The sequence below is a fragment of the Hyperoodon ampullatus genome (assembly GCF_949752795.1).
Source record: "Hyperoodon ampullatus genome assembly, chromosome: 2".
NCBI classification, from domain to species: domain Eukaryota; kingdom Metazoa; phylum Chordata; class Mammalia; order Artiodactyla; family Ziphiidae; genus Hyperoodon; species Hyperoodon ampullatus.
The window spans coordinates 45,285,485-45,308,395 of NC_136915.1; the positions used below are offsets into that span (position 1 = coordinate 45,285,485).

The following is a 22,911-nucleotide window of genomic DNA, read 5'->3' on the forward strand; positions in this document are numbered from 1 at the left end:
ATCATGTTTGTTTTACTTAATACATGTTTATATTGTCGATGATGGCAATCCAGTGAAATCCTAAGAGCAGATTAGCAATATAGAAAAAAGACATTTTCCATAGGAAAAGTGTATCCCAGGTCTGAGTTCATATAGGTGTCAAAGTAAGGGGCTCTGGTCTCTTTAACAGTTCATAAAATCATGGTTCATGCGTGTATCAGCAGACTGGTCTCTGAGGTAGGTAAGGATGATTATCCCTATTCGATAGACAAAGCAGACCACGTTGTCCCTGAATGTTAGAGCAGGTATGGTCTAAGCTTAGTATAACACCTTCATTTTACATTTGTTTCTAGGTCTTACGCAGTCTCTCTTCTAGTTGCCTTTCTAATGTTAGGGTTTTTTTGTTGTTTGTGGCTGCATTGCGTGGCTTGTGGGATCCCAGATCCCCGACCAGGGATTGAACCCGGTCACAGCAGTGAAAGCACCAAATCCTAACCACTGGGCCACCAGGGAACTCCCTAATATTAGGTTTTACCACTTTTCAGATTATTTCAAATTCAGATTTCTTCCCCTTCTCTTGGTGGATTCGTCCCATCTTTTTGTCCACTTTATGTTTTTTCTTATCACATTTCCCTTCCCTAGTAATTCCTCTCCATTCCACCCCTACCTCCATCTCCTATCCAGATCCCATCTGAGACCCTGCCTAAATGCGTTCTCTGAATGAAGCCTTTGACTTCCATACCAGAAATGATTGTTCCCTGCATAACCACCTTAGGTAGCACTTTATTTACACCTCTTTTTTGGTGCTTTTTTTCAGCTTCATGTTTTGACCTCCCTTACAATGTTATTTGTTAACATACCTTATTTCTTTCATAAGGCTTTATGCTCAGGAGTAGGGTATAAGTGATTGATGTTGTGTCCCCTGTAGTGCTTATCATAATGTCTTGGGTGGATTGAGGCTCAGTAAATGACTGTGAAGTCACAGATGACAAAACAGAGGTCCAGAGAAAGGAAGTGAGTTACCTAAAGTCACACAGCTAGTTAATGGCTACATTTGGATTGAAAGGTATTGCTGGTGTCCTAAAAAATAAATGCCGAGGAAGGGGAAAATCTGTTACTTTTTGTCCCAATGAGCAAATATTTTTGACAACTAACACAAAAATAAGACTGTGTAAAGAATGCTAATGTTGTCACATGCCACTAAAAACAAGTTCGTCTTCAGCTTGTGGCTATAGGAATGAGGAATCATCCATTGGATTTGCCAGTGCAGTTCACAGCCAGTGCTTGTGCCCTCAACTTAACACGCCAGGACCTAGCCAGGGGGATGCCTGTTCGTCTGTTGTCAGAGGTTACCTGTCTACTTTTCAAGGCTCTGAAAAATTTCCCCTATTACCAGCAGGTAATTTGGTTTGAATATTTGACTGCTTCTTACTTGAGGACAAATATATGAAAAGTATTTCTTATTTAGTTCTGATTTTTCATCCTGAGAGAGAGAGAAGGAGGGAGGAAGGGAGGGAGAGAGAGAAATAGGTAAGGAATTCATGTTTGTTATAGAAAAAATAAGAAATATAAATAAGTAATAGGGTTTAAAATTTTTAAATTTATCAGAAACCAGTTACCCAGAAACATCTACTATTAACACTTTAGCACATCCTGTAGGCTTAACATCATGTGTGAAATTAAACTGAATTGAATCATAGACCTAAATATAAAAGCTAAATTAAAGGTCTAAATAATATAAAAGCTAAAACCATAAAACTTCTAGAAGAAAACGTGATGTCAGAGTAGGCAAAGTTTTCTTAGGATACAAAAAGCATATATCATAAAAGAAAAATAATAAATTGGAATTCATCAAAATTAGAAGCTTCTGCTCAAACGCACACAGACATTAAAAAATGAAAAGGTAATCCAGGGCTGGGGAAAATGTTCATTTTATGTATATGACAGAGGACTTTTATCCAATATGTGAAGAACTGTTTGGCTTGTAACACAAGACAAACCAATTTTTTAAGAAGGGAAAAGATTTGAAACAGATACTTCACCAAAGAAGATAGGCAGATGGTAAATGAGCACATGAAAAGATGCTCAGTATCTTTAGCCATCAGGGAAATGCAAATTAAAAGCACATTTGGATACCACTGCACACCTAGATACCACTACACACCCCCTAGATTGATTGAAATAAAAAAACTGACAATACCAAGTGTTGACAAGAGTGTAGAGAAACTGAAATTCTCATATATTGATGTTAAGAAGGTAAAATGATAAAACCACCAGTTCGACAGTCTGGTAATTTCTTTGAAAGTTAGACATGAAAGTCCTCTTTCACGCTACATAGTCATTTTACTCCTAGAGAAATGAAATCATATAACCATATAACGACTTATACACAAATGCTCATAATATCTTTATTCATAATCCCCCCCAAACTGAAAACTTAATGTCCAGCGGCAGGTGAGTAGATAAAACAAATTGTGGTATATTCATATAAGAAAATACTACTTGGTGATACAAAAGAATGAAGTACTGATACATATACAACATGGATGAATCTCAGAAACGTTATATGCTGAGCAAAATAAGCCAGATGCAAAAGAGTAGATACTGTATGATTTTACTTATGTGAAATCTTAGTAAAGGCTAATCTGTAATGACAGTATAATTTTCTGGGACTGGAATTTGCAGGGTTGGGATTGAGTGGAAGGGGGCACAGTGGAACTCTTTGGGGTGATGGAAATATTTTTTATGTTGCTTGTGGTGGTGGTGGGTGGTATTAGTTACACATCTTTGTAAATTAGTCAAATCTAATTGAAGTGTGTACTTAAAATGGGAATCGATTTATTAAAAATACAACAAGGAAGGTGGTCTTTCCTTGTTTGAAAAAAAATCTGTATTTCCACTCTCTTGAAAAGTTGGATGATCCTTCTCAATTCAGTCTTAATTCCTGCATGGCAGTCATCAGTTGGAGCTGAGTAACAACTGCCCCTATAGAAGGGTATGAATTCTTCAGTTTGCCATAATTCCTACCACTGCCCTATTGTTTCGTACTCTGCTTTCTTCACTTGTTTATGTTACTGCCTAGTTCCTGCTGGCATTTCAGGTTTGCTATCCCTGCCTCATACACTGCTGTCATGGCAGTGCATGTCTCTGGCCTACTCATGGCCTTTCAAAGAGATGTTATATTTTTCTATTCCTAAAGCTTTCCTAGAAGGCCTTTTCTCTTTCTTTCCTATCTTTAAAGGCATAGTTCAATCCCTACCAATCATAGGTAGAAAGTAGAAGCTCTATCACAGAATCAGTTATGAGATCTGGTAAGGACATTTGTCATTCAGTAGATGGGCCAGAATTCTGGTAATTGATTTGGACTGACACACAGGCAACTCTCCACATAGATCCTTCTAGGGTTCAGGGAGAAGGGAGACTGCCTCTTTGCCATAAAAGGGAAAGATTGTTCTTTAGGCAAAGGTGAATGTTACAGAGTTTAATAGTAAGATTAAATGAAGAACTTGGAGAGGACCAGGTACACAACAAGCTCTCAATAAGAAAAGCTTATTAGTAGCAGCTTCCAAATGTTTAATTAGAACCTTTATTTAGAATGAGTATACATTTGCTCAGAACTACTTTTCTTTATTCCGTTAAGTTACAGAAGAATTGCCTTCTCTCCTTAACCAATGCCAGGATTCTTGTGGATGTTCCATTTGACAGGCAAGTATAAAATTGGATTATCTGATTTTGGGGTGTTGACCAGTGTGACTCTGAGCATTGTTGGGTTTTGGTTATTAGCCTAGCAAGGGTCTGATTAAGGCTGGGATAAAGTGTTGGGGGAGAATGTTCTGTTGAGATTTTTCCACAGAGGTGTTCAGAAGTACTATACTTGCAAGTGTTGTCTCCCAAAGTGTGATTCCAGTTTAGGGCAGTGGGTGGTAAGAACATGGGCTCCAGAGAGTAAAGCATCGAATCAAGTTCTCGCCCTTTCATTATCTTTGTGCGTAAGTTTCCTCATTTGTAAAATGGTGACTCTTACGAGGATTAGATATGATGTTTCTAAGGTACTCATCACAGTGCCTAGCATAAGAGTGCAGGCTGTTCTAAATATTAACCATTCTTTTTGTTATTATTTTATTGATAATGCTTTTTTAAAAAAAAAAAAAAAACACAAAACATCATTGTAGACTCCAGAGGGGTTCCTCTTGAGACCATTGTAATCTCTCAGATTCATGAGTTCCAAAACATTAATAATAGTTGCCATTAATAATAGTTGCTGCCAACAGGAAAATTAGCCACAGTTTGATATGAACAGAGCCCATGATTTATGCATGCAAGGTTGTAGGCTAAGCCATTGTCAAATCTAATTAAAGTGTGTACTTAACATGAGAGTCGACTTTTAAAAGTACAGTAGGGAAGGTGGTCTTCCTCATTAAAAAAAAAAAACGAATCTGTATTTTCACTTTCTTTTGACAAGTTGGAAGCTCTTTTTCAGCTAGTCTTCATTCCTGTATAGCAATCATCTGTTGGAGCTGAGTAAAAGCCGTGAATAAAGGGCCATGAATTCTGTCTAGCTAAGTGATTTGTTTGCTGTGGCATTTTAGCACTGTCTGCAATTCAGATTATAAATTACTACCTCTTGGGAACTTATTTCCTTTTTCAGACCCATCATAGTTGGAACTGAGTGCCAAAAATAAGTCTTTTTTAGGTCTGTCAGTCTTTGAATCTTGTGCATTTTGCTCACATTCTTTTTTTTTCGCCATGCCCTGTGGCTTGTGGGATCTTAGTTCCTGACAAGGGATCGAACCTGGGCCCTTGGCAGTGAAAATGCATAGTCCTAACCACTGGACTGCTGTGGAATTCCCACTCACATTCATTTTTGCATGCTCTCCTTTTCCTCTTCTGATTTTCTCTTCTTTTTGCCAAATGCTCTTTGCTTTCATAGCTGAGGCTTTATAAGTCCAAGACTATTTTTGTTAAACAAGATTTGTTGGGGAGGCTAACTGATTTCTTCACTTCTCATGTACAGTCTCACAAACTTTATTGTGAGAAAAATACTGTTTTTTAGGTTCGATGCTGCCAAATTTGTTATGAGATGGCTCTGTAAGCATGAAAACCCCAAGATGCAAACAATGGCAGTGAGCATAACCTCTATTCTAGCCCTGCAGGTATGTGATCGCTAAATGCAAAATTTCTCTCTCCCTAGTCTTGGTGGAGCTTTGATGGAGGTCTAACATTTCACTTTCGGCTTTTTGTTTGTTTATAGCTCTCACCTGATCAAACTGCACAACTTAAAGAAGAGCTCTTCATGGCAGTTAAGGTAGGTTAATTGTCACTTTTATAACTTTTTTTTTCAATAAAAGTAATTTGTGAACATAGTTTAAAAAATTAAATCATTTTAAAAAGCTTATAAAATGAACAATCTGTAAGACCTGCTACCCAGAAGAAACTATTCTGTACTCATATAGCTATTTCTTCTCCATATCTCTAAATAAAATGCTTATAATTGCGGTTTCAGTCTGTCATACAGAGTGAAGTAAGTCAGAAAGAGAAAAACAAATATCATATATTAAAGCATGTATGTGGAATCTAGAAAAATGGTACAGATGGACCTATTTCCAGGGCAGGAATAGAGACTCAGACAGAGAGAACAGATATGTGGACATGAGGGGACGGGGAGGGTGGGAAGAATTGGGCGATTAGGATTGACATAAATACACTACCATGTGTAAAATAGATAGCTAGTGGGAACCTCCTTTATAGCACAGGGAGCTGTCAGCTTGGTGTTCTGTGATGACCTAGATGGGTGGGATGGCCGGGGGGGGGCGTGGGAGGGAGGTCCAAGAGGGAGGGGATATATGTATACATATAGCTGATTCACTTCGTTATACAGCAGAAACTAACAAAATTGTAAAGCAACTATATTCCAATTAAAAAAAAAGAAAAAAGATTTATCAGTTTTAGATGTTATATCGTGATTCTGCTGGTATGGTAAATAAGAATTTGGCTCTCCTACATATATCTCTACAAATTACCTCCTTTCCCAACCCCCAATAAATTTATATTACAAGTTTTAATAAATCAGTATCTACATTATGATTATGCTAACATTGATCATGAAAAAATGTACATCATTGTTTTATTTTGCACTTCTCTTATTCTGAGGTGAGGCTTGAGCCATTTTTTTTTTTTTGGAAGAGTCATTTATAATTTCTGTGAATTGTCTGTTCATGGCCTTTAGTTTTTCTTTAGGGTTGCTGGCTTTTTTCTAATTTATAGGATTCCTTTATGTTTATAAGATGCATGTAATTCTTCCTCAGTTGGCTGTTAGTCTGTTTTTACTTTATTTATGGCATGATTTGGTATGCAATAATTAAAAAAATTTTTTATATTGTTGAATTTATTCTTTTTTTTTAAAGGAGAAATTTTTGTCATTGGGTTTTTTTTTTTTTTTTTTTTTTTTGCGGTACGCGGGCCTCTCACTGTTGTGGCCTCTCCGTTGCGGAGCACAGGTTCCAGACGCGCAGACTCAGTGGCCATGGCTCAGGGGCCCAGCCGCTCTGCGGCATGTGGGATCTTCCCAGACCTGGGCACGAACCCGTGTCCCCTGCATCGCCAGGCGGACTCTCAACCACTGCGCCACCAGGGAAGCCCCTGTCATTGGGTTTTTTAAAAATATTTATTTATTTATTTATGTATTTTGGCTACAAAGGGTCTTAGTTGAGGCACGCTGGATCTTTGTGTGGCACGTGGACTTCTTAGTTGCGACGTGCATGCAGGATCTAGTTCCCTGAACCAGGGATCGAACCCAGGCCCTCTGCACTGGGAGCGTGGAGTCTTAGCCACCGGACCACCAGGAAAGTCCCCAGATGCTGGCTTTAGATTGGAGCAGAAAGGAAGGTAGAGTACACTGATGCAAGGGCAAGCAGGTTGTTAGATTTTGTTAGGAAGAATAGCTATGGTTCCCAGTGAAAACTTAGATGAATTGATCAAATGAGAGGAACAAGAAGATGGCAGTTAAAGTTTGGGGAGTGAGAATTATGAAATAGTAGTCTTTGGAGTGAATTCATTGAGAAATATAGTAGGATTGCCAGTACAGTTGAATGCCCTTTTGAAATTTTGAGACAGATATTAAGAGTGAGACTCGAGCATAGTCTTTTTCAATATTCAGATTTTGGAGGTGGGGCATGAAGTAGGGTTTAACTAAGGTAGGAGTTTTGCCAAGATGATGTGGTGGAAGAACACTGAAGTTACTGGGAATGCTAACAGTAATAGATAGACGTAGAGAGAGAGAGATATTGGTATGGAGAACAAGTACTTAAAGTAACACGGAGGGAAGTGTAGCCCTGTAGTTCTTGGAGAAACCATTTTAGGTAGTGGTACCAAAAGTTCTGGCTTTAACGTGGATGGATCTAGAGACTGTCATACAGAGTGAAGTAAGTCAGAAAGAGAAAAACAAATATTGTATATTAACGCATATATGTGGAACCTAGAAAAATGGCACAGATGAACCGGTTTGCAGGTCAGAAATTGAGACACAGATGTAGAGAACAAACGTAGGGACAGCAGGCGGGGAGAGTGGCGGGGGGTGGTGGTGGGGGTGTGATGAATTGGGTGATTGGGATTGACATGTATACACTGACGTGTATAAAATGGGTGACAATAAGAACCTGCTGTATAAAAAAATAAATAAAATTCAAAAATTAAAAAAGTTCAGGCTTTAGATTAAAACAAACTAGGTTCAGCCACTAACTAGCCATAGCCCTTAGGTAATTTACTTATCTCCTCTGCGCCTCAGATTCTTTATCTGAAAAACTGGCATTGGACATGGGAGTAATATTTTGCAGTTATTTTGAGTATTATTAAGATGAAATGTGTAAAGCATCTAACCATGGGCCTGATCACAGCTGTCATTGCTTTCCAGGTCAGCCTCACTTTCTGCTCCCTCCCTTGCTGCCACTCACACCATTGGCTGTCTAGGTGATTGCTACCAGCGTGGTGTGCACTCATATTCTTCTTTTGGCTCTAACAGCTTTATTTTTGTGAATTCTCTTGATATGTTCTCTCCTGATGGGGTAAAATATTTGAGATGGTCTCATTCCTCCTGAAAACAGACATAATCTGGTTTGTTTAGCGTTGTTATATTTTATGTATCTTTTCATTAGCTGGTTAAGTGGAAATGGCTGTCTTTTTCCTTTCACATGACAGTCTAGTATGTTTGAAAGAAACCATGAATACTGGCTTAACTTTTGTCTAGAAAAATTCTGATTTGAAATGGTATATTGGAATCTCTGTTAAATAAGTCAGTGGTTTCTTCAAGCTATTAGGACATATTATACTAGAAATTAGTGTTATCCTGTAGCCATACTAACCTGCTCAGTGGTGTAGAACAGCAAACTTTTTTTTTTGCCTGGAGTATCTGCCCCCCTCCCCTTTTTATGTCCTCATTCCTTGCTTAACTGCCTTGTCCTTTTTTTCTTTTGGTCTCTTTTACATATTACCTTTGTATGGAGTCTTCCCTCTCCCACCTTTTCTAAAGAAAGTTCTTAGGCTTTTATGTGTTTCCTTCAGAGCATTTACCAAAACTAAAACTTATTTTATTTAGTTGAGATAAACTTTTTTTTAATCTGTCACTCTTATCTGAATATGTGCCTGACTTCCAAAAGGTGTTGACTAAACATTGTCAATATGTGAATAATGGAATAGCTGATATGTACTTGATTATGAGGTTTATTAACAAGCACCAAGAACTAGATTAAGTGCTTGATAAACTTTAATATTTTTTCCTCACAAAAACCCTAAAAAATAGGTGTAAGTCATTTTATAGAGAGAAAGTGGGTCACACGGCTATTAAGTGGTAGAACTTGGGTTTAGAACCGAGGTTTGATTCTAAAGCTTTTCTTAACCATTTCTTTCCTTATACTGGAATTGAGTCAGTCACTAGGGCATCTTACTCCCTGTCTCTTTGTTTTTTAGGAACTTCTAGCAATAGTAAAACAAAAGACTACTGAGAATTTAGATGATGTCACCTTCTTGTTTACTTTGAAAGCACTTTGGAATCTTACAGATGAATCTCCAGCTGCCTGCAAGCACGTTATTGAAAATCAAGGATTGACGATCTTCATCCAAGTCTTGGAGGTGGGAAGACAGGATTGAGTTTATGTGTAAAGTCCTTTTAAAAAATATTTATTTATTTATTTATTTTGGCTGCTCCTGGTCTTAGTTGTGGCATGCGGACTTCGTAGTTGCAGCATGCAGACTCTTAGTTGCGGCATGAAGGCTTCTTAGTTGTGGCATGCAGACTCTTAGTTGTGACACGCATGCGGAATCTAGTTCCCCGACCAGGGATTGAACCTGGGCCCCCTGCATTGGGAGTGTGGAGTCTCACCCACTGGACCACCAGGGAAGTCCCTGTAAAGTTCTTTTCTTCATGATAAAGTAACCTGTATATTCTTTTCACAGACTTTTTCAGAGTCAACAATACAAAGAAAAATACTTGGTCTTTTGGTAAGGTGAATTGTTTTGAGTTAATTCTAATTACTTAAAAAAATAGAAAGCTCACGCTCATGTAGTACCTACTATGTGCTAGGCACTTTTGTAAGCAGTTTACATGCATTAACTCATTTAATCTTCACACTATCCCTATAAAGTAAATACCATTATATATGAGTCATCTATTGCTGTAAACAAACTACAGCTTAAAACAGCATCCATTTTATTCACTTATGAATCTGTGGGTCAAGAGTTTGAACTCAGCCCAGCTGTACAGTTCTTCTGCTGGTCTCTGTGGAGTTACTCATGTCGCTGCAGTCATCTGGTGGCTCAGCTAGGCCTAGATGCTCTAGGATGGCCTGACTCTCAACTCTGACCGTTGGTGCAGGTTGTTAGCTGGGCCTTGTGTCTCCATGAGCTTCTTCACTTGGCAGTTTCTGGGCAGCAATAGAAGGCAAGTGCACTGTACAAGTGCTTCTTAAACCTCTGCTTATATCAGATTTTCTAATGTCTCACAGGTCAAAGTAGGTTATGAGACCCAGGGTGTTTTCCAACAACCACTTTGCCACTTGTTTGACACCAACTGGGTGTCCTACAGTTCGATTCAGTTCAAGTCTGCCACTAGCTATCCAGAGTTAGCATCAGATCCCACAAGTTAAAAAGCTCAGTCTCACAAGTCTGCCTCCACTTTAGTTGCCAACTGTTAAGCCCAGGCCACCCCTACTTCTGACTGACTGACTTTAAATTGGGGGTTTCCACGACCCCCTCCTTAGGTCGATAATTTGCTAGAATGGCTCACAGAACTGAGGAAGGCACTTTATTTTCTATTTTCAGTTTATTACAGGATACAACTCGGAAATAGTCAAATAGAAGAGAGATGTAGGGCAAGGAAGGAGGGATGTGTGCAGAGCTTCCATGCCCTCTCTGGATACACCACCCTCCCAGCACCTTGATGTGTTCACCAACCCAGAAATTCTCCAAACCCCATTATTTAGGGTATTTATGTGGGGGTGGGGGGGTCTCATCACACAGGCATGATTGATTATTAATTCAATCTTTAGCCTCTCTCCTCTCCCGCTGAGGTTGGGGGCATGGGGTTGAAAGTTCCAGGCTTCTAATCAAGGTTTGGTCTTTCTGGCATCCAGCCCCCATCCAGAAGCTATCTAGGTGCCTGCCAAGAGTCACCTCATTAGAACAAAGATGCTCCAATCACTCCAGAAATTCCAAGGGATTTGAGAGCTCTGAGTCAGGAACCAGGGACAAAGACCAGGTATTTCTTATGCCTATGGATAAGCCCAGATTAAAGGAGGTGGCCACCCCTTGATGGGAAGAGCAGCAGTCACATTGTTAAAGGGCATATACACAGGGATGGGGAAATTGCGTTATGTTCTGTACTCTCCCATACATCGTCGTCTACATTTTATAGATACTCAGTCTGAGGCACAGAAGCGCCATTTACCCTATGTTACCTAGATAGCAAGAGGCAGAATCAGAACTCAAACTCAGGCAGTCTGGCTCCAGACCCTCTGATATTAGCCACTTTACTATACTTCCTCTTTAACAATTGAATTAATTTTTTAGAAATATCTTTGTTTATACTTTTATACTACCTCCCAATCAGGATATTTGTTGTTGAGAGATTTCTTTGTTTCCTAAAGATAAAGGTGAAGATTTACAAAAAGTAATGAAGACATACTACTGTATGCCTCTGCAGTTTGCTGTGCTGGTGCTTCGGAAGACACAGATACATGAAACATAGCAAGCCGGTAGTACTAATAATGTTGGGAGGTGGTGTCAGACATGTATGCACATACCTCTCTAATTCATGATTGACTGTGGTAAGTGCTGGAAAAGAGGCACAAAGTCCAGTGGGAGCCTTTGATTCTAGATCATGAACTCATTGAAAGCAGGGACTGTGTCTTTCCCTTTGTATCCCTAACACATACAGGACTTGGGACAGAGCAGATGTGAAAGGCTTCATAGAGAGGAATACATGATTGGTATTGGAAACCTGGAAGGTACAGAAAAGTAGAAGAAAGGAACAAAGGTCATTTTGGGCTAAGAAAGGATGAGAAAATGTAATCATTTGAGGGACACCGTAATATAGAGTGTCTGGAATTTTGGGAGAAGGTGGGAAGAAGAAAAACAATGGGAAATCAGGCCAGAAGGGTGGATTGAAGCCTCATAGATCTATACAGTGCTAAGTATCCTACTTTTTATCCTTTTGAGAGCCTCTCAGAATACTGAGGATTAGGGAGGTTGTTCCTTTTCCTTCTTTTTCTGTATGAGGAAGACCCACATTCTCCTGTAGCTCCCATTCAGTATTTTATTCCATAGACTCTTGGGAAGAAAAGGCTAATATAAAAGCCTCTGCCAGGATTACAAGAGGAACTTGGGACTCAACTGAGGTGTCCCTCTCAGTTTTGCTAAGGATCCTGTCTATCATCTTGTCTCTTCTTGTTTGGGGCTGCCATCTAATAGACTCAATGCTGAAGTCATGCTGTTGACTAATTGTGTAGCCGGCCCAGGGAAGAAGGGCAGGGGATCTAAAAACAGTGCAATTTCTGCTGAAATCATGCTGTTGACAAGAGGGGTATAGCTAGTCTTGGGAAAAGGGGGCAGGGTGGGTCTCAAAACAGTACAATTTTCTGCAGAGTGCCTTATGCCTTTTTCAACATACTAAGTCTATAGGGTATACTTTTCTGAAAGCTGCTTGAGAAGGAGCAGTAACTGCTGTGGTCGCTTTGACTGTGTGTTTATCCTCTAACCCTTTGTTTTTTCACCTGTGTAGTGGACAGACCCTAAGTGACCAACCCCCAGTGATAATAGTTTTTTTTTGGTGTTCATGTCTTTGTGTAATCCCCTTCCCCAGAGTCTGGGCAGGACCTGTGACTTGCTTCTAACTAACAGAATATGGCAAAGATAATAGGCTATCACTCCTGTGATTATATTACAATATGTATAAAATCCTTCTTCCTAGCAGACAATCGAGAAGTGAGTGGTTGGAGAAGGGAGAAGCCCACATAGCAAAAAAAACTATGGGCGGCTTCTGGGAGCTGAGGGTGGCCTCCAGCAAGAAACCCTCCTTCCTGCAGCCACAGGGGAATGAATTCTGCCAAGGTCTGAGTGAGCTTGGAAGTATTCTCCCCACCCACACCTCACCCATTGGAGCCTCCAGATGAGAATGCAGCCCAGCCAGCCCTTTGACTGCAGGCTTGTGAGACCCAGCTAAGCGAGGCCCACAGAAACTGGGAGAGGAAAAATGTATGTTGTTTTAAGCCACCAAGTTTGTGTTAATTTGTTACACACATAGAAAACTAATACAGTACATAAAATAACAAAAATACTTCCTGCCTTTCATTGTTACTGTTAAACTTAAAGCTAATGTAACATATAGTGGGCCCCCAGGAATGTTAAGTTTTTTAGTCAGACCTGGATTTGTATTCTAGTCCAACCAGTTATTAGCAGTGTGAACCTGACAAGTCAGTCTTGCTGAGTGTCGAATTTCTTTTTAGGACTATTAAAGATTAAGTGAGATAAGGCAGATAAAAAGACATTTCAGTCTCTCTAGCTCAGTGCCTGGCACTTAGTAAGTGCTTACTCAATGATTTGTTATTACTGATCATCCTCATCATCAAGGGGGTGGGATTGTAGGTATTAGGCTAAATCAGAGGGAGGAGGATGGGACTAAGTGTTCTTGTATGTATATGAGCTGAGCAGTAGGAGAGGGAGAGGAGCCAGTTCCTGATTCTCCCCTCCTTTCCTGTCCCTGATATTCTCTGCTCCATCTGACCCATAGAACAACATAGCTGAAGTCAGAGAACTCTCTTCCAAGCTGATGACTGAAGATGTGGTAAAGCATGTCAGCAGCTTGCTGCATAGTAAGGAATTGGAAGTCAGCTATTTAGCTGCAGGCATCATAGCCCACCTGACATCTGACAAACAGCCCTGGATATCCCATGACCTCCAGAGGAGAGCACTTCTCCAGGATCTGGTATGAGAACCATTGCTCTTTACAAAATCCAGAGTCATCTCTTCTTGCAGAAAACTTATTTTTCTAGATCGTAAGAATTTTTGAAATATGTGTTCATTGTAGAAAATGGGAAAGATAGAGAAAAATATAAAGAAAACATTATAAATCACCCACACCTTAACCACCCAAAGCTAATCTCTATTAACATTTTGTTGCATTCCTTCTGATAACTTTCCTTCTATAAAAGTTATACATGCAAACTGTTTATATGACTTATTCTAATTCTCTTTCCCACTCTCAGCTCTTTTTAAAGCTATTTATTTTGGTGTTTACCTCCATATCTCTAACATACGTTGTTATTTCTTGACTTTGTAGTTTAAGACATTATCAATTTATTTTCCCACTTTGGAAAATGAAGATTCTTTTTCTCTTTGTCCCAATGCACACCTTTTCCTATGCTCCAAGTATACATCTCCTTTCAGTACATTCAAGCACATCCTGTCTACTTCAGCTTCTCGGAGACTACTTTCCCAAGCCTTCTTTTTTTTTTTCTATCTGATTTGCTTTTTTGTATGTCTGTTAGACCACTGTCATCCCAGGATATTCATTTACTATCATTCTGGAGATTCTCTTTGCTCTCTTGTGTTGGATTCCCTGTTTCCTGGATTGCGTACCTTCCTATTTTTTGGTGTACTCCCTCATTCTCTTGGGTCATATCCTCCAGTAGCTTCCTAAGAGATGTATGCAAAAGAAAATTTGAAGCCTTTTATGTTTGAAAAGGTCTTTATTTTACATTCACATTTAGTTGATCAAATGGCTAGGTATAAAAGTTAAGTTTTGAAATATTTTCACAATTTCTAAGTCATTGCTCCATTGTCTTTTATTTCTCTGTATCACTGTTGAGAAGTCCTGTGCCATTTTTCTTTGGAAGCTTTAAGACCTTTGTCTTCAGTGTTTGGAAATCACAGTGATGTGCCTTGATGTGGGTTCATTTTCATCTGTTACATTGGCTACTTACTGCTCTGGAAGCTCATTTCCTTCAATTCTGGGAAATTTCTTTCTCTCCCTCTCGCCCCTCCATCCCTCCTTTTTTTCCCCTCTTTTTTCTCCCTGCTTCCCTCCCTTCCTTTTTTTTTTTGGCTGCATTGGGTCTTTGTTGCTGCACATGGGCTTTCTCAAATTGCAGCGAGCCGGGGCTACTCCTTGTTGTGGTGCACGGATTTCTCACTGCAGTGGCTTCTCTTGTTGTGGAGCATGGGCTCTAGGCATGTGGGCTTCAGTAGTTGCAGCACATGGGCTCAGTAGTTGTGGCTCGCGGGCCCTAGAGCGCAGGCTCAGTAGTTGTGGTGCACGGGCTTAGTTGCTCTGCAGCATGTGGGATCTTCCCGGACCAGGGCTTAAACCCGTGTCCCCTGCATTGGCAGGTGGATTCTTAACCACTGCACCACCAGGGAAGTCCCGTCCCTCCCTTCCTTAATTTCTATTCTTCTGATTGAAGATTATAAGGTCGGCTTCCAACAGGCTAAACACCCACTAGAGGAAGAGAGTTGGGGGGTAAAGGAGACTCAGCATTTAGTATTTAGATTTTTCACTTTAGCCCCCTGTTTTTAGCATGGTACTCCCAACCTCAGTTGTTCATGGGATTGCCCAGTCCAGAAATTTTTGTAAGGGGTGTTAGAGGAGATCTTGAAGTCTTGATTCTTTGGTACTTTCAACCAATCCTCCTATTTTCAACCCCACCTCTAATCTTACTTCCTGAAGTAATACTTTTGCCAAATTTTTAAGTCTCTTGGGTGTTCTGTTCAAAATGGTTTGTTTTTTTAACCTTCCCCAGTGCTAGATCTATTAAATTAGTTACCATTTTTCTTCTGCTTTCTTCTATGTGTATTTGTCTTCTTTTAAACTGTTTGTATCATTCTGTTCATGGGATTTAGGAGAGGAGTGGGTGCATGCTCAATCTTCCATCATTAAGCAGGAGCCCCTTTTATTGTATTGTTTTCCACATGACTTTGTTTATATTCTACATATATAATGCTTATCTAATTGATAGTTGGCAGGTTAGGTATCCTAAATTTGAGTAATCAATCCCATATTTTGAAAACTTATGTTGTTTCATATATATGTAATTATAAATGACATGAAACAATACTAGAATCTTGATTTGTCTTTTTGTACAGTATACAACCATCCAGAATTGGCCAAGTTCAAGTTGTAAGATGACAGCATTGGTGACCTACAGGTAATTTCATGATGGTATAGTGCTTTTCTTAAAGCTTGTCCTCAGTCTACTCACTATGTAGAGGCCATGGTACAGTGATAAACTATTAGAATAAAATAGCCTGTGTTCAAATCCTGTTTCTTTGTGATATTGGGAAAATCACTTTTAGAAAATCTCTGAGACTCAGTTTTCATCATCTGTAAAATGAGGCTGGCACTGTGCAAGATTGAGGGTGGAATCAGATACTGAATGTATAATGTCTCACACAGAGTATAATTTCTTAAATGCTAGTTCTGATTATATGCTCAGCAGTACATCTGTCTTGGTGAGGAATTGACCCTGGGGGGAAAATGTTGAAAATTATTGCTATATCCTTGATGTTAGCTTGAGTTCTGAAGAAACATCTTCTTTGTACTTATTTAGATCCTTCAAGGCATTTTTCCCACTCCTTGGCAACGTCTCTCAACCAGAGGTTCAGCTCTGGGCACTATGGGCCATGTATCATGTCTGCAGTAAAAACCGTATGTAATTAAAAAGAATAGTTTTCCAGCTATTTTTCTGTATAAGGATTAAGTTCAAGGTGGAATTTTGAAAAATTGTTCACCTGTGTCCTGATTTTAACACTTTAAAAAAAGAAACTGAAAAGCATTTGTATTAGTATAAAAAATGTTACAGAATTATAATTGGGGGTGGTTGTCAAGCAATATAGAAATTGAAAGTTTGCTCCCACTCCTATTCCCCATAGGCAAGCACTGTCCATAAGTTGATAACTATAACTATACTTCCAGATACTTTTCTGTATACATGCTATAGTTAGTATATACTATATGCGAATAGGATAATGTTTTTAGACAAAATGGGCTCATTCTGTGCATACTATCCTATAGCTTGCTGTTTTTCACTCAGTAGTTTATCATGAATACTATTCTTCCTATAGTAATACATAGATTTGCCTCTTTGTAATGGTTTGAGGGAGGCTGGGGGGCCAGATGTCAGGAGTTGGTCCCAGGCAGATTAAATCTTTTTCCATGTTTAGCTGTTTTAAATTCCCCTTGGGAATTCTTGGCTTTTATTCTTTTTTTTTAAAAATATTTATTTGGTTGCGCCAGGTCTTAGTTGTGGCTTGTGGGCTCCTTAGTTGCAGCACATGGGATTGTTAGTTGCGGCATGTGGGCTCTTTAATTATGGCTCCAGGGCTCCTTAGTTGTGCCTTGCCAGCTCCTTAGTTGTGGCATGCATGTGGGATCTAGTTCCCTGACCAGGGATCGAACCCAGGCCCCCTACATTGGGAGCGTGGAGTCTTATCCACTGCATCACCAGGGAAGTCCCTTGGCTTTTATTCTTTGTTAAGCATTATTATTAAAATTTTTGCTTTTATTATAAAAGAAATACAGGCTATAATTTTATACTAAAAAACCTAAGATATAACTTTTAGAATTAATTAAAGGTTTAACTATCAAAAGCATAAGCTATCTTAAAATGGCTTTAACAAGTATTTAGGCCTATATGCAAAAAAAACTATAGGAAATAATTTAAGAGCCTGAAATAATTGTGAGACATACTATACTCAGTTCTTTTCAATTCACGGATATAATACAATTCAAGTGAATGAGTAAGAGTTGAGGAATCTGCAAATTATTTTAAAGTTAAAGTGGCAGGATAAACAGGAAAGAACTGACTGAGAAAAATGGTTTTTAGGAGCTTGCCCTAATACTTCTCTTTATTTATTTATTTATTTATTTTTGGCTGTGCCTGCGGCATGCAGAATCTTAATTCCCAGACCAGGGATCAAACCCTGGCACCCCTTGCAGTGGAAGCATGGGGTCCTAACCACTGGACCACCAGAGAAGTCTCTAACACTTCTCTTTAAATGGTACTGGCATATGAATAGATGGAGGCAGATCAATCAGTTTGAATGGCACTGAAATAGACTCTGGTATATTCAGTTACAACAGTAGTAACTGTAACAAAAGCTAGAATTTAGTTGAGTATTTATATTTACTATGTGCCAAGCAGTGTTGTAAGCTATTTATGTGTAACTTATTTAATCTTCACAACAGATAGAACGGGTAGCATTTTATTGTATATCTGTTACAGATGAGAAAACGAGGCATAGAGAAGTAAAGTAACTTGCCCAAAGTTAAAACAGCCTGCACCGGCAGAGATAGGGTTCTAACCTAGTGATCTGACTCCAGATCACCACTATTAATTAGATTCCTCCATATTTCTTTGCTATATGATGTAACAATTTATTTAACATTGTTTCCAGTCTTTTCTATCACAATATAAACACTGGTTCAATGAATAATGACGTTCTCTCTCTCTCACTCTCACTCACACACATACTATATATTTAGGAAAGATGAACATATGTGCTAATTAAGAGGACAGACCGGGCTTCCCTGGTGGCGCAGTGGTTGAGAGTCCGCCTGCCGATGCAGGGGACGCGGGTTCGTGCCCCGGTCTGGGAGGATCCCACATGCCGCGGAGCGGCTAGGCCCGTGAGCCATGGCTACTGGGCCTGCGCGTCCAGAGCCTGTGCTCCGCAACGGGAGAGGCCACAGCAGTGAGAAGCCCACGTAATGCAAAAAAAAAAAAAAAAAAAAAAAAAAAAAAAAAAAAGAGGACAGACCCCAGAATCAGACTATTTGTACTTTGCTCCCATTTACTAACTGTGGGAGCTTGAGCAAGTTACTGAACCCCTCTGTGCTCCAGTTTCCTCATCTGTAAAATGGGGATTAAAGTACCTATTTCATAGGGCTGTTATGAGAATTAAATGCGGTAACATTTGCAAAGCATTTAAACATTGCTTGGCTCATAGTACGAGCATTTGTATATAGCACAGTATTAGTACAAGCGTAGTGCATACCATTTGTTAAAATAAAAGACATCACTTTGCAAGCATAATCTGCAGAATACTTTTAGAATTACTGAGTCAAAGTGTTATGAATGCTTGTTTTGGTAGATATTGCTAAACTGTCATCCAGAGAATTGATTACCAGTTTGCATTCCCATCAGCAATATATTAGAGCTTCCAGTTTCCTTTTATTCTTGCAAAAAGGTTTAGTTGAATTTTTTTTTTTTTTTTTTTTTTGGCGGTACGCGGGCTTCTCACTGTTGTGGCCTCTCCCGTTGCGGAGCACAGGCTCCGGACGCGCAGGCTCAACGGCCATGGCTCACGGGCCTAGCCGCTCCGCGGCATGTGGGATCTTCCCGGACCAGGGCACGAACCCGTGTCCCCGGCATTGGCAGGTGGACTCTCAACCACTGCGCCACCAGGGAAGCCCTAGTTGAATTTTTTGATCTTTGTCAGTCTAAGGTGAAAGAGAGTCTCAGTTGACGTTTATTTTAAGTAAGGTGAACTGTCTTATATTTGAATTGTCTGTTGATTTCCATTGCTCACTTTTTGTTTACTGTTTTTTGGTCCTTTTAATTTGAAGGAACTCTTGCAAATATTTTTTCCCAGTTTATTGTCTTGATTTTATTCATTGTTTTTACAAGTCAGTATTTTGTTATATGGCCCCTGGGTTTCAGGCCATGATTATACCTTACAAAATTGATGAAAATTTTCTTTTAAAATATTACCCTCCACCTATTCTCTCTATTCCTTTCTTGTAACATCTATCAGAAGTATCTTATACCTTCTCTGAATCTGTCCTACATATTTTGTAACCATTTAAAAAAAATGTTTCCATGTCTTTGTTTCTTTTTACTGCATTCTTGGTAATTGCCTTAGCTGTGTTTTTGGATCATTGTTTCTGTGTCTAATAGACTCTTGGACTGATTAAGAGAATCCTTTCAGACTGATTTGTGGACATGTGCCTTCAGTACAGCTTTGTATTTGCTTCTGTCAAGTGTTCTAGAGGTTTCCCTGGGATTGGACTAATTCTTTTTTTTTTCCTTGTTTTGATCTTTTATTTTTTTTTATTTTTATTTTATTTTTTTATTAGTTTCTGCTTTATAACAAAGTGAATCAGTCATACATATACATCTGTTCCCACATCCCTTCCCTCATGCATCTCCCTCCCTCCCACCCTCCCCATCCCACCCCTCCAGGCGGTCACAAAGCACCGAGCTGATCTCCCTATGCTATGCGGCTGCTTCCCTGGACTAATTCTTATATTAATTTCTCAGCTCAAGGGTTCCCAGAATATTTAGGGTAATATAAATTCAAACCCTATAGCAACTTGGGACTGGTTATAAAGTCTCAGGAAAGACTTCTCCCCAGGAGCCCAGGCTAAATGCAGATGTTTCATTGTCTTGTCCGTTGTCTTGTCTAGCCCTTTGAGGGGCCAGCTTTATGCATTGATTTTGCTTCTCACTTCCTAAGTTAAAATCTAAATTCCTAGATTACTGAAACTGATAGTCCCTTTCTGCCTCACGATAGTTACAGGTTAGGTTACATGAGCTTTAGGTGCTTTTTGCTCTTTGTGTCTGACTCCTGGACAATTCCTTTACTTTGTGCACTCAACTATGAATTAAAATTTTTTTCAATTATACTGTATCCAGCTCTGGTGTTTTTAGGTTGTCTAGCTCAACATATTGCCTGAACCTGAAATTTGTACTATTTTTGTAATAAAAGATGTTCTTATCCTTTTAGCTAGGATTAGAGACATTTGAAGCATAGAGTTGTCCAGAAGTAAACATAATAAAATAATCATCCATTATCTCATTACACAAGCCAAGCATTAACTGACATATTTCTTCTAAATTGACACAGTTTATCTGTTAATTCCTGTGTCACAGGGCTTAAAACTTTGTACTCTTTCTTCAAAATGGTGAATGTGGTAATTTGGGAATATTTAAGATGCCAACTTGTCCATCAGGTTTCTTTGCTTGATTTTCTTTCAGCCAGCAAATACTGCAAAATGTTAGTCGAAGAAGAAGGACTGCAGCTTTTGTGTGACATCCAGAAGCACAGTGAGGCAGACCCCCAAGCACAGCACATTGCAAGCTCCATTCTAGATGACTTCAGAATGCATTTCATGAATTATCAGAGACCCCCTCTCTGTTGAATGCCCTTCTTATCCTCAGGGGCTTCAGAGGTGCTCTGTTGCTCAGTGTCAGGTCTTCTGCCCTGTCACCAATTGAATGTTGAATTGAATTGAAACAAATTGTCATTGGAGTTTGTGAGTTGACTGCCTTCTTGGGCTTTTTTTTTTTTTGGTTGATTTTCTATAAGTTATAAGAAGGTTGGGTTTGTATGATAGCCATGATCCCAAATCAAGTTGGAATCATTCTGGGAATACCCTTTCAGCAGTTTTGAAGAATCAAGCCCTGGACTCTGTGTGAAGACCTCTGAGCTTGTGTTGGAACAGCTATGCCAGTTACTTTTCTCTAGCCCTGGCCAATTTCTTAACTCTGAGTGTTTGTCAGAGGAAAGGAAAAAGAAAGACTTACGGGGAAGCTGTGATATTTATGTTAAATTTCATGTTTGAAAGAATCTCCTAAGTTGTTATTCCTGGTTATATGAAGCCACTGGAAAAGAAGTACATGAAGAAGTTTTAGGAAACATACACGTATAAATGTATTGTTTGGAAGGCAGAACCTCTATTGGAGGGGAGGGAAAAAATTATTTTTAATAGATACCAGAGTACCTTCCACTTGTTGGGTGGAGGGAAGAGAAATATATTTTTATGATTTTGGGTAGTCTACCTTTGACCTTTCTCCCTCCAGCGTTACGCATTAGACTGAGTAAGCATAACATTGTGTGTAATTGGGTGTGCTGGTGGGGCATGGTCAAAGTTAGGACTGGGCTTCTCTGGTGGCGCAGTGGTTGAGAGTCCGCCTGCCGATGCAGGGGACACGGGTTTGTGCCCCGGTCTGGGAAGATCCCACATGCCGCGGAGCGGCTGGGCCCGTGAGCCATGGCCGCTGAGCCTGCGCGTCCGGAGCCTGTGCTCCGCAACGGGAGAGGCCACAACAGTGAGAGGCCCACGTACCACAAAAAAAAAAAAAAAAAAGTTAGGACTGAGAATAGAGTGTTCAGATGAAAGATTATATGGGGATTATAAATCTCAAACCCTCAGTCCCTCAAATTTTTAATTTGAGTTAGGACTGTGACCAAAACTGAGAGGAAAAGGAAGGGCTGTGCCAGAGATGCAAAGAGGTGCTCTTACCTAATACGGAGATGAGAAAAATAGTGAGCTTTTCTGAGAACCAGCCTCACCCACAGTATAAACTCTCAGGAGCTTTGGTTTGTGTCCTCTGCAAACCCGCCTATGGAATAGAGTGTGAAGTCCTTCCTCACCTTATTATTGACAGCTAACAAAACACGTTTTACCATTCATCTGTTTAAGTTTTTCAAAGAAATAAATTCCTTTTTGAATTAGTAGCTTATTTTAGGACTAGATTTTTGTGCTGTTAGCTGGCCAGACTCTTAACTGGAATGCTATATACCTTCGTTTGGAATCAGATGAGGTTTATTCTTATTCTAAACCATATTTCAAACTGTTGCTCACTGGTGACTGGATAAGAGGAGTTTGTAACCTGCTTCCTTCTACAGTCCTGCAACTACACAATATTTTCTCTCATTCACTCTTTTTATTTTTTATTTATTTATTTTTTATTAGTTTCTGCTTTATAACAAAGTGAATCAGTCATACATATACATCTGTTCCCACATCCCTTCCCTCATGCATCTCCCTCCCTCCCATCCTCCCCATCCCACCCCTCCAGGCGGTCACAAAGCACCGAGCTGATCTCCCTGTGCTCTGCGGCTGCTTCCCACTATCTATCTACCTTACGTTTGGTAGTGTATATATGTCCATGCCTCTCTTTCGCTTTGTCACAGCTTACCCTTCCCCCTCCCCATATCCTCAAGTCCATTCTCAAGTAGGTCTGTGTCTTTATTCCCGTTTTACCCCTAGGTTCTTCATGACATTTTTTTTGTAAATTCCATATATATGTGTTAGCATACAGTATTTGTCTTTCTCTTTCTGACTTACTTCACTCTGTATGACAGACTCTAGGTCTATCCACCTCATTACAAATAGCTCAGTTTCGTTTCTTTTTATGGCTGAGTAATATTCCATTGTATATATGTGCCACATCTTCTTTATCCATTCATCCGATGATGGACACTTAGGTTGTTTCCAGCTCCGGGCTATTGTGAATAGAGCTGCAATGAACATTTTGGTACATGTCTCTTTTTGAATTATGGTTTTCTCAATCCAAAAATGGGCAGAAGACTTAAATAGGCATTTCTCCAAAGAAGATATACAGACTGCCAACAAACACATGAAAGAATGCTCAACATCATTAA

General features: G+C 39.5%; 1 protein-coding gene across 1 annotated transcript in view; it reads left to right on the forward strand.

Annotated features, from left to right (window-relative positions):
- Positions 1-20,662, forward strand: part of ZYG11A (zyg-11 family member A, cell cycle regulator) — a gene marked incomplete at both ends in the record, with an annotated part of 58,580 nt that extends 37,918 nt beyond the window's left edge. The window contains 10 exons of the mRNA XM_079698303.1: positions 1,202-1,378; positions 3,620-3,684; positions 5,033-5,132; positions 5,231-5,284; positions 8,941-9,102; positions 9,427-9,471; positions 13,256-13,450; positions 15,607-15,668; positions 16,071-16,168; positions 20,499-20,662. Coding sequence (XP_079554429.1) covers positions 1,202-1,378; positions 3,620-3,684; positions 5,033-5,132; positions 5,231-5,284; positions 8,941-9,102; positions 9,427-9,471; positions 13,256-13,450; positions 15,607-15,668; positions 16,071-16,168; positions 20,499-20,662 — 1,122 coding nt within the window. The remainder of the gene's footprint in view (positions 1-1,201; positions 1,379-3,619; positions 3,685-5,032; positions 5,133-5,230; positions 5,285-8,940; positions 9,103-9,426; positions 9,472-13,255; positions 13,451-15,606; positions 15,669-16,070; positions 16,169-20,498) is intronic.
- Between the last annotated feature and the right edge of the window lie 2,249 nt (positions 20,663-22,911).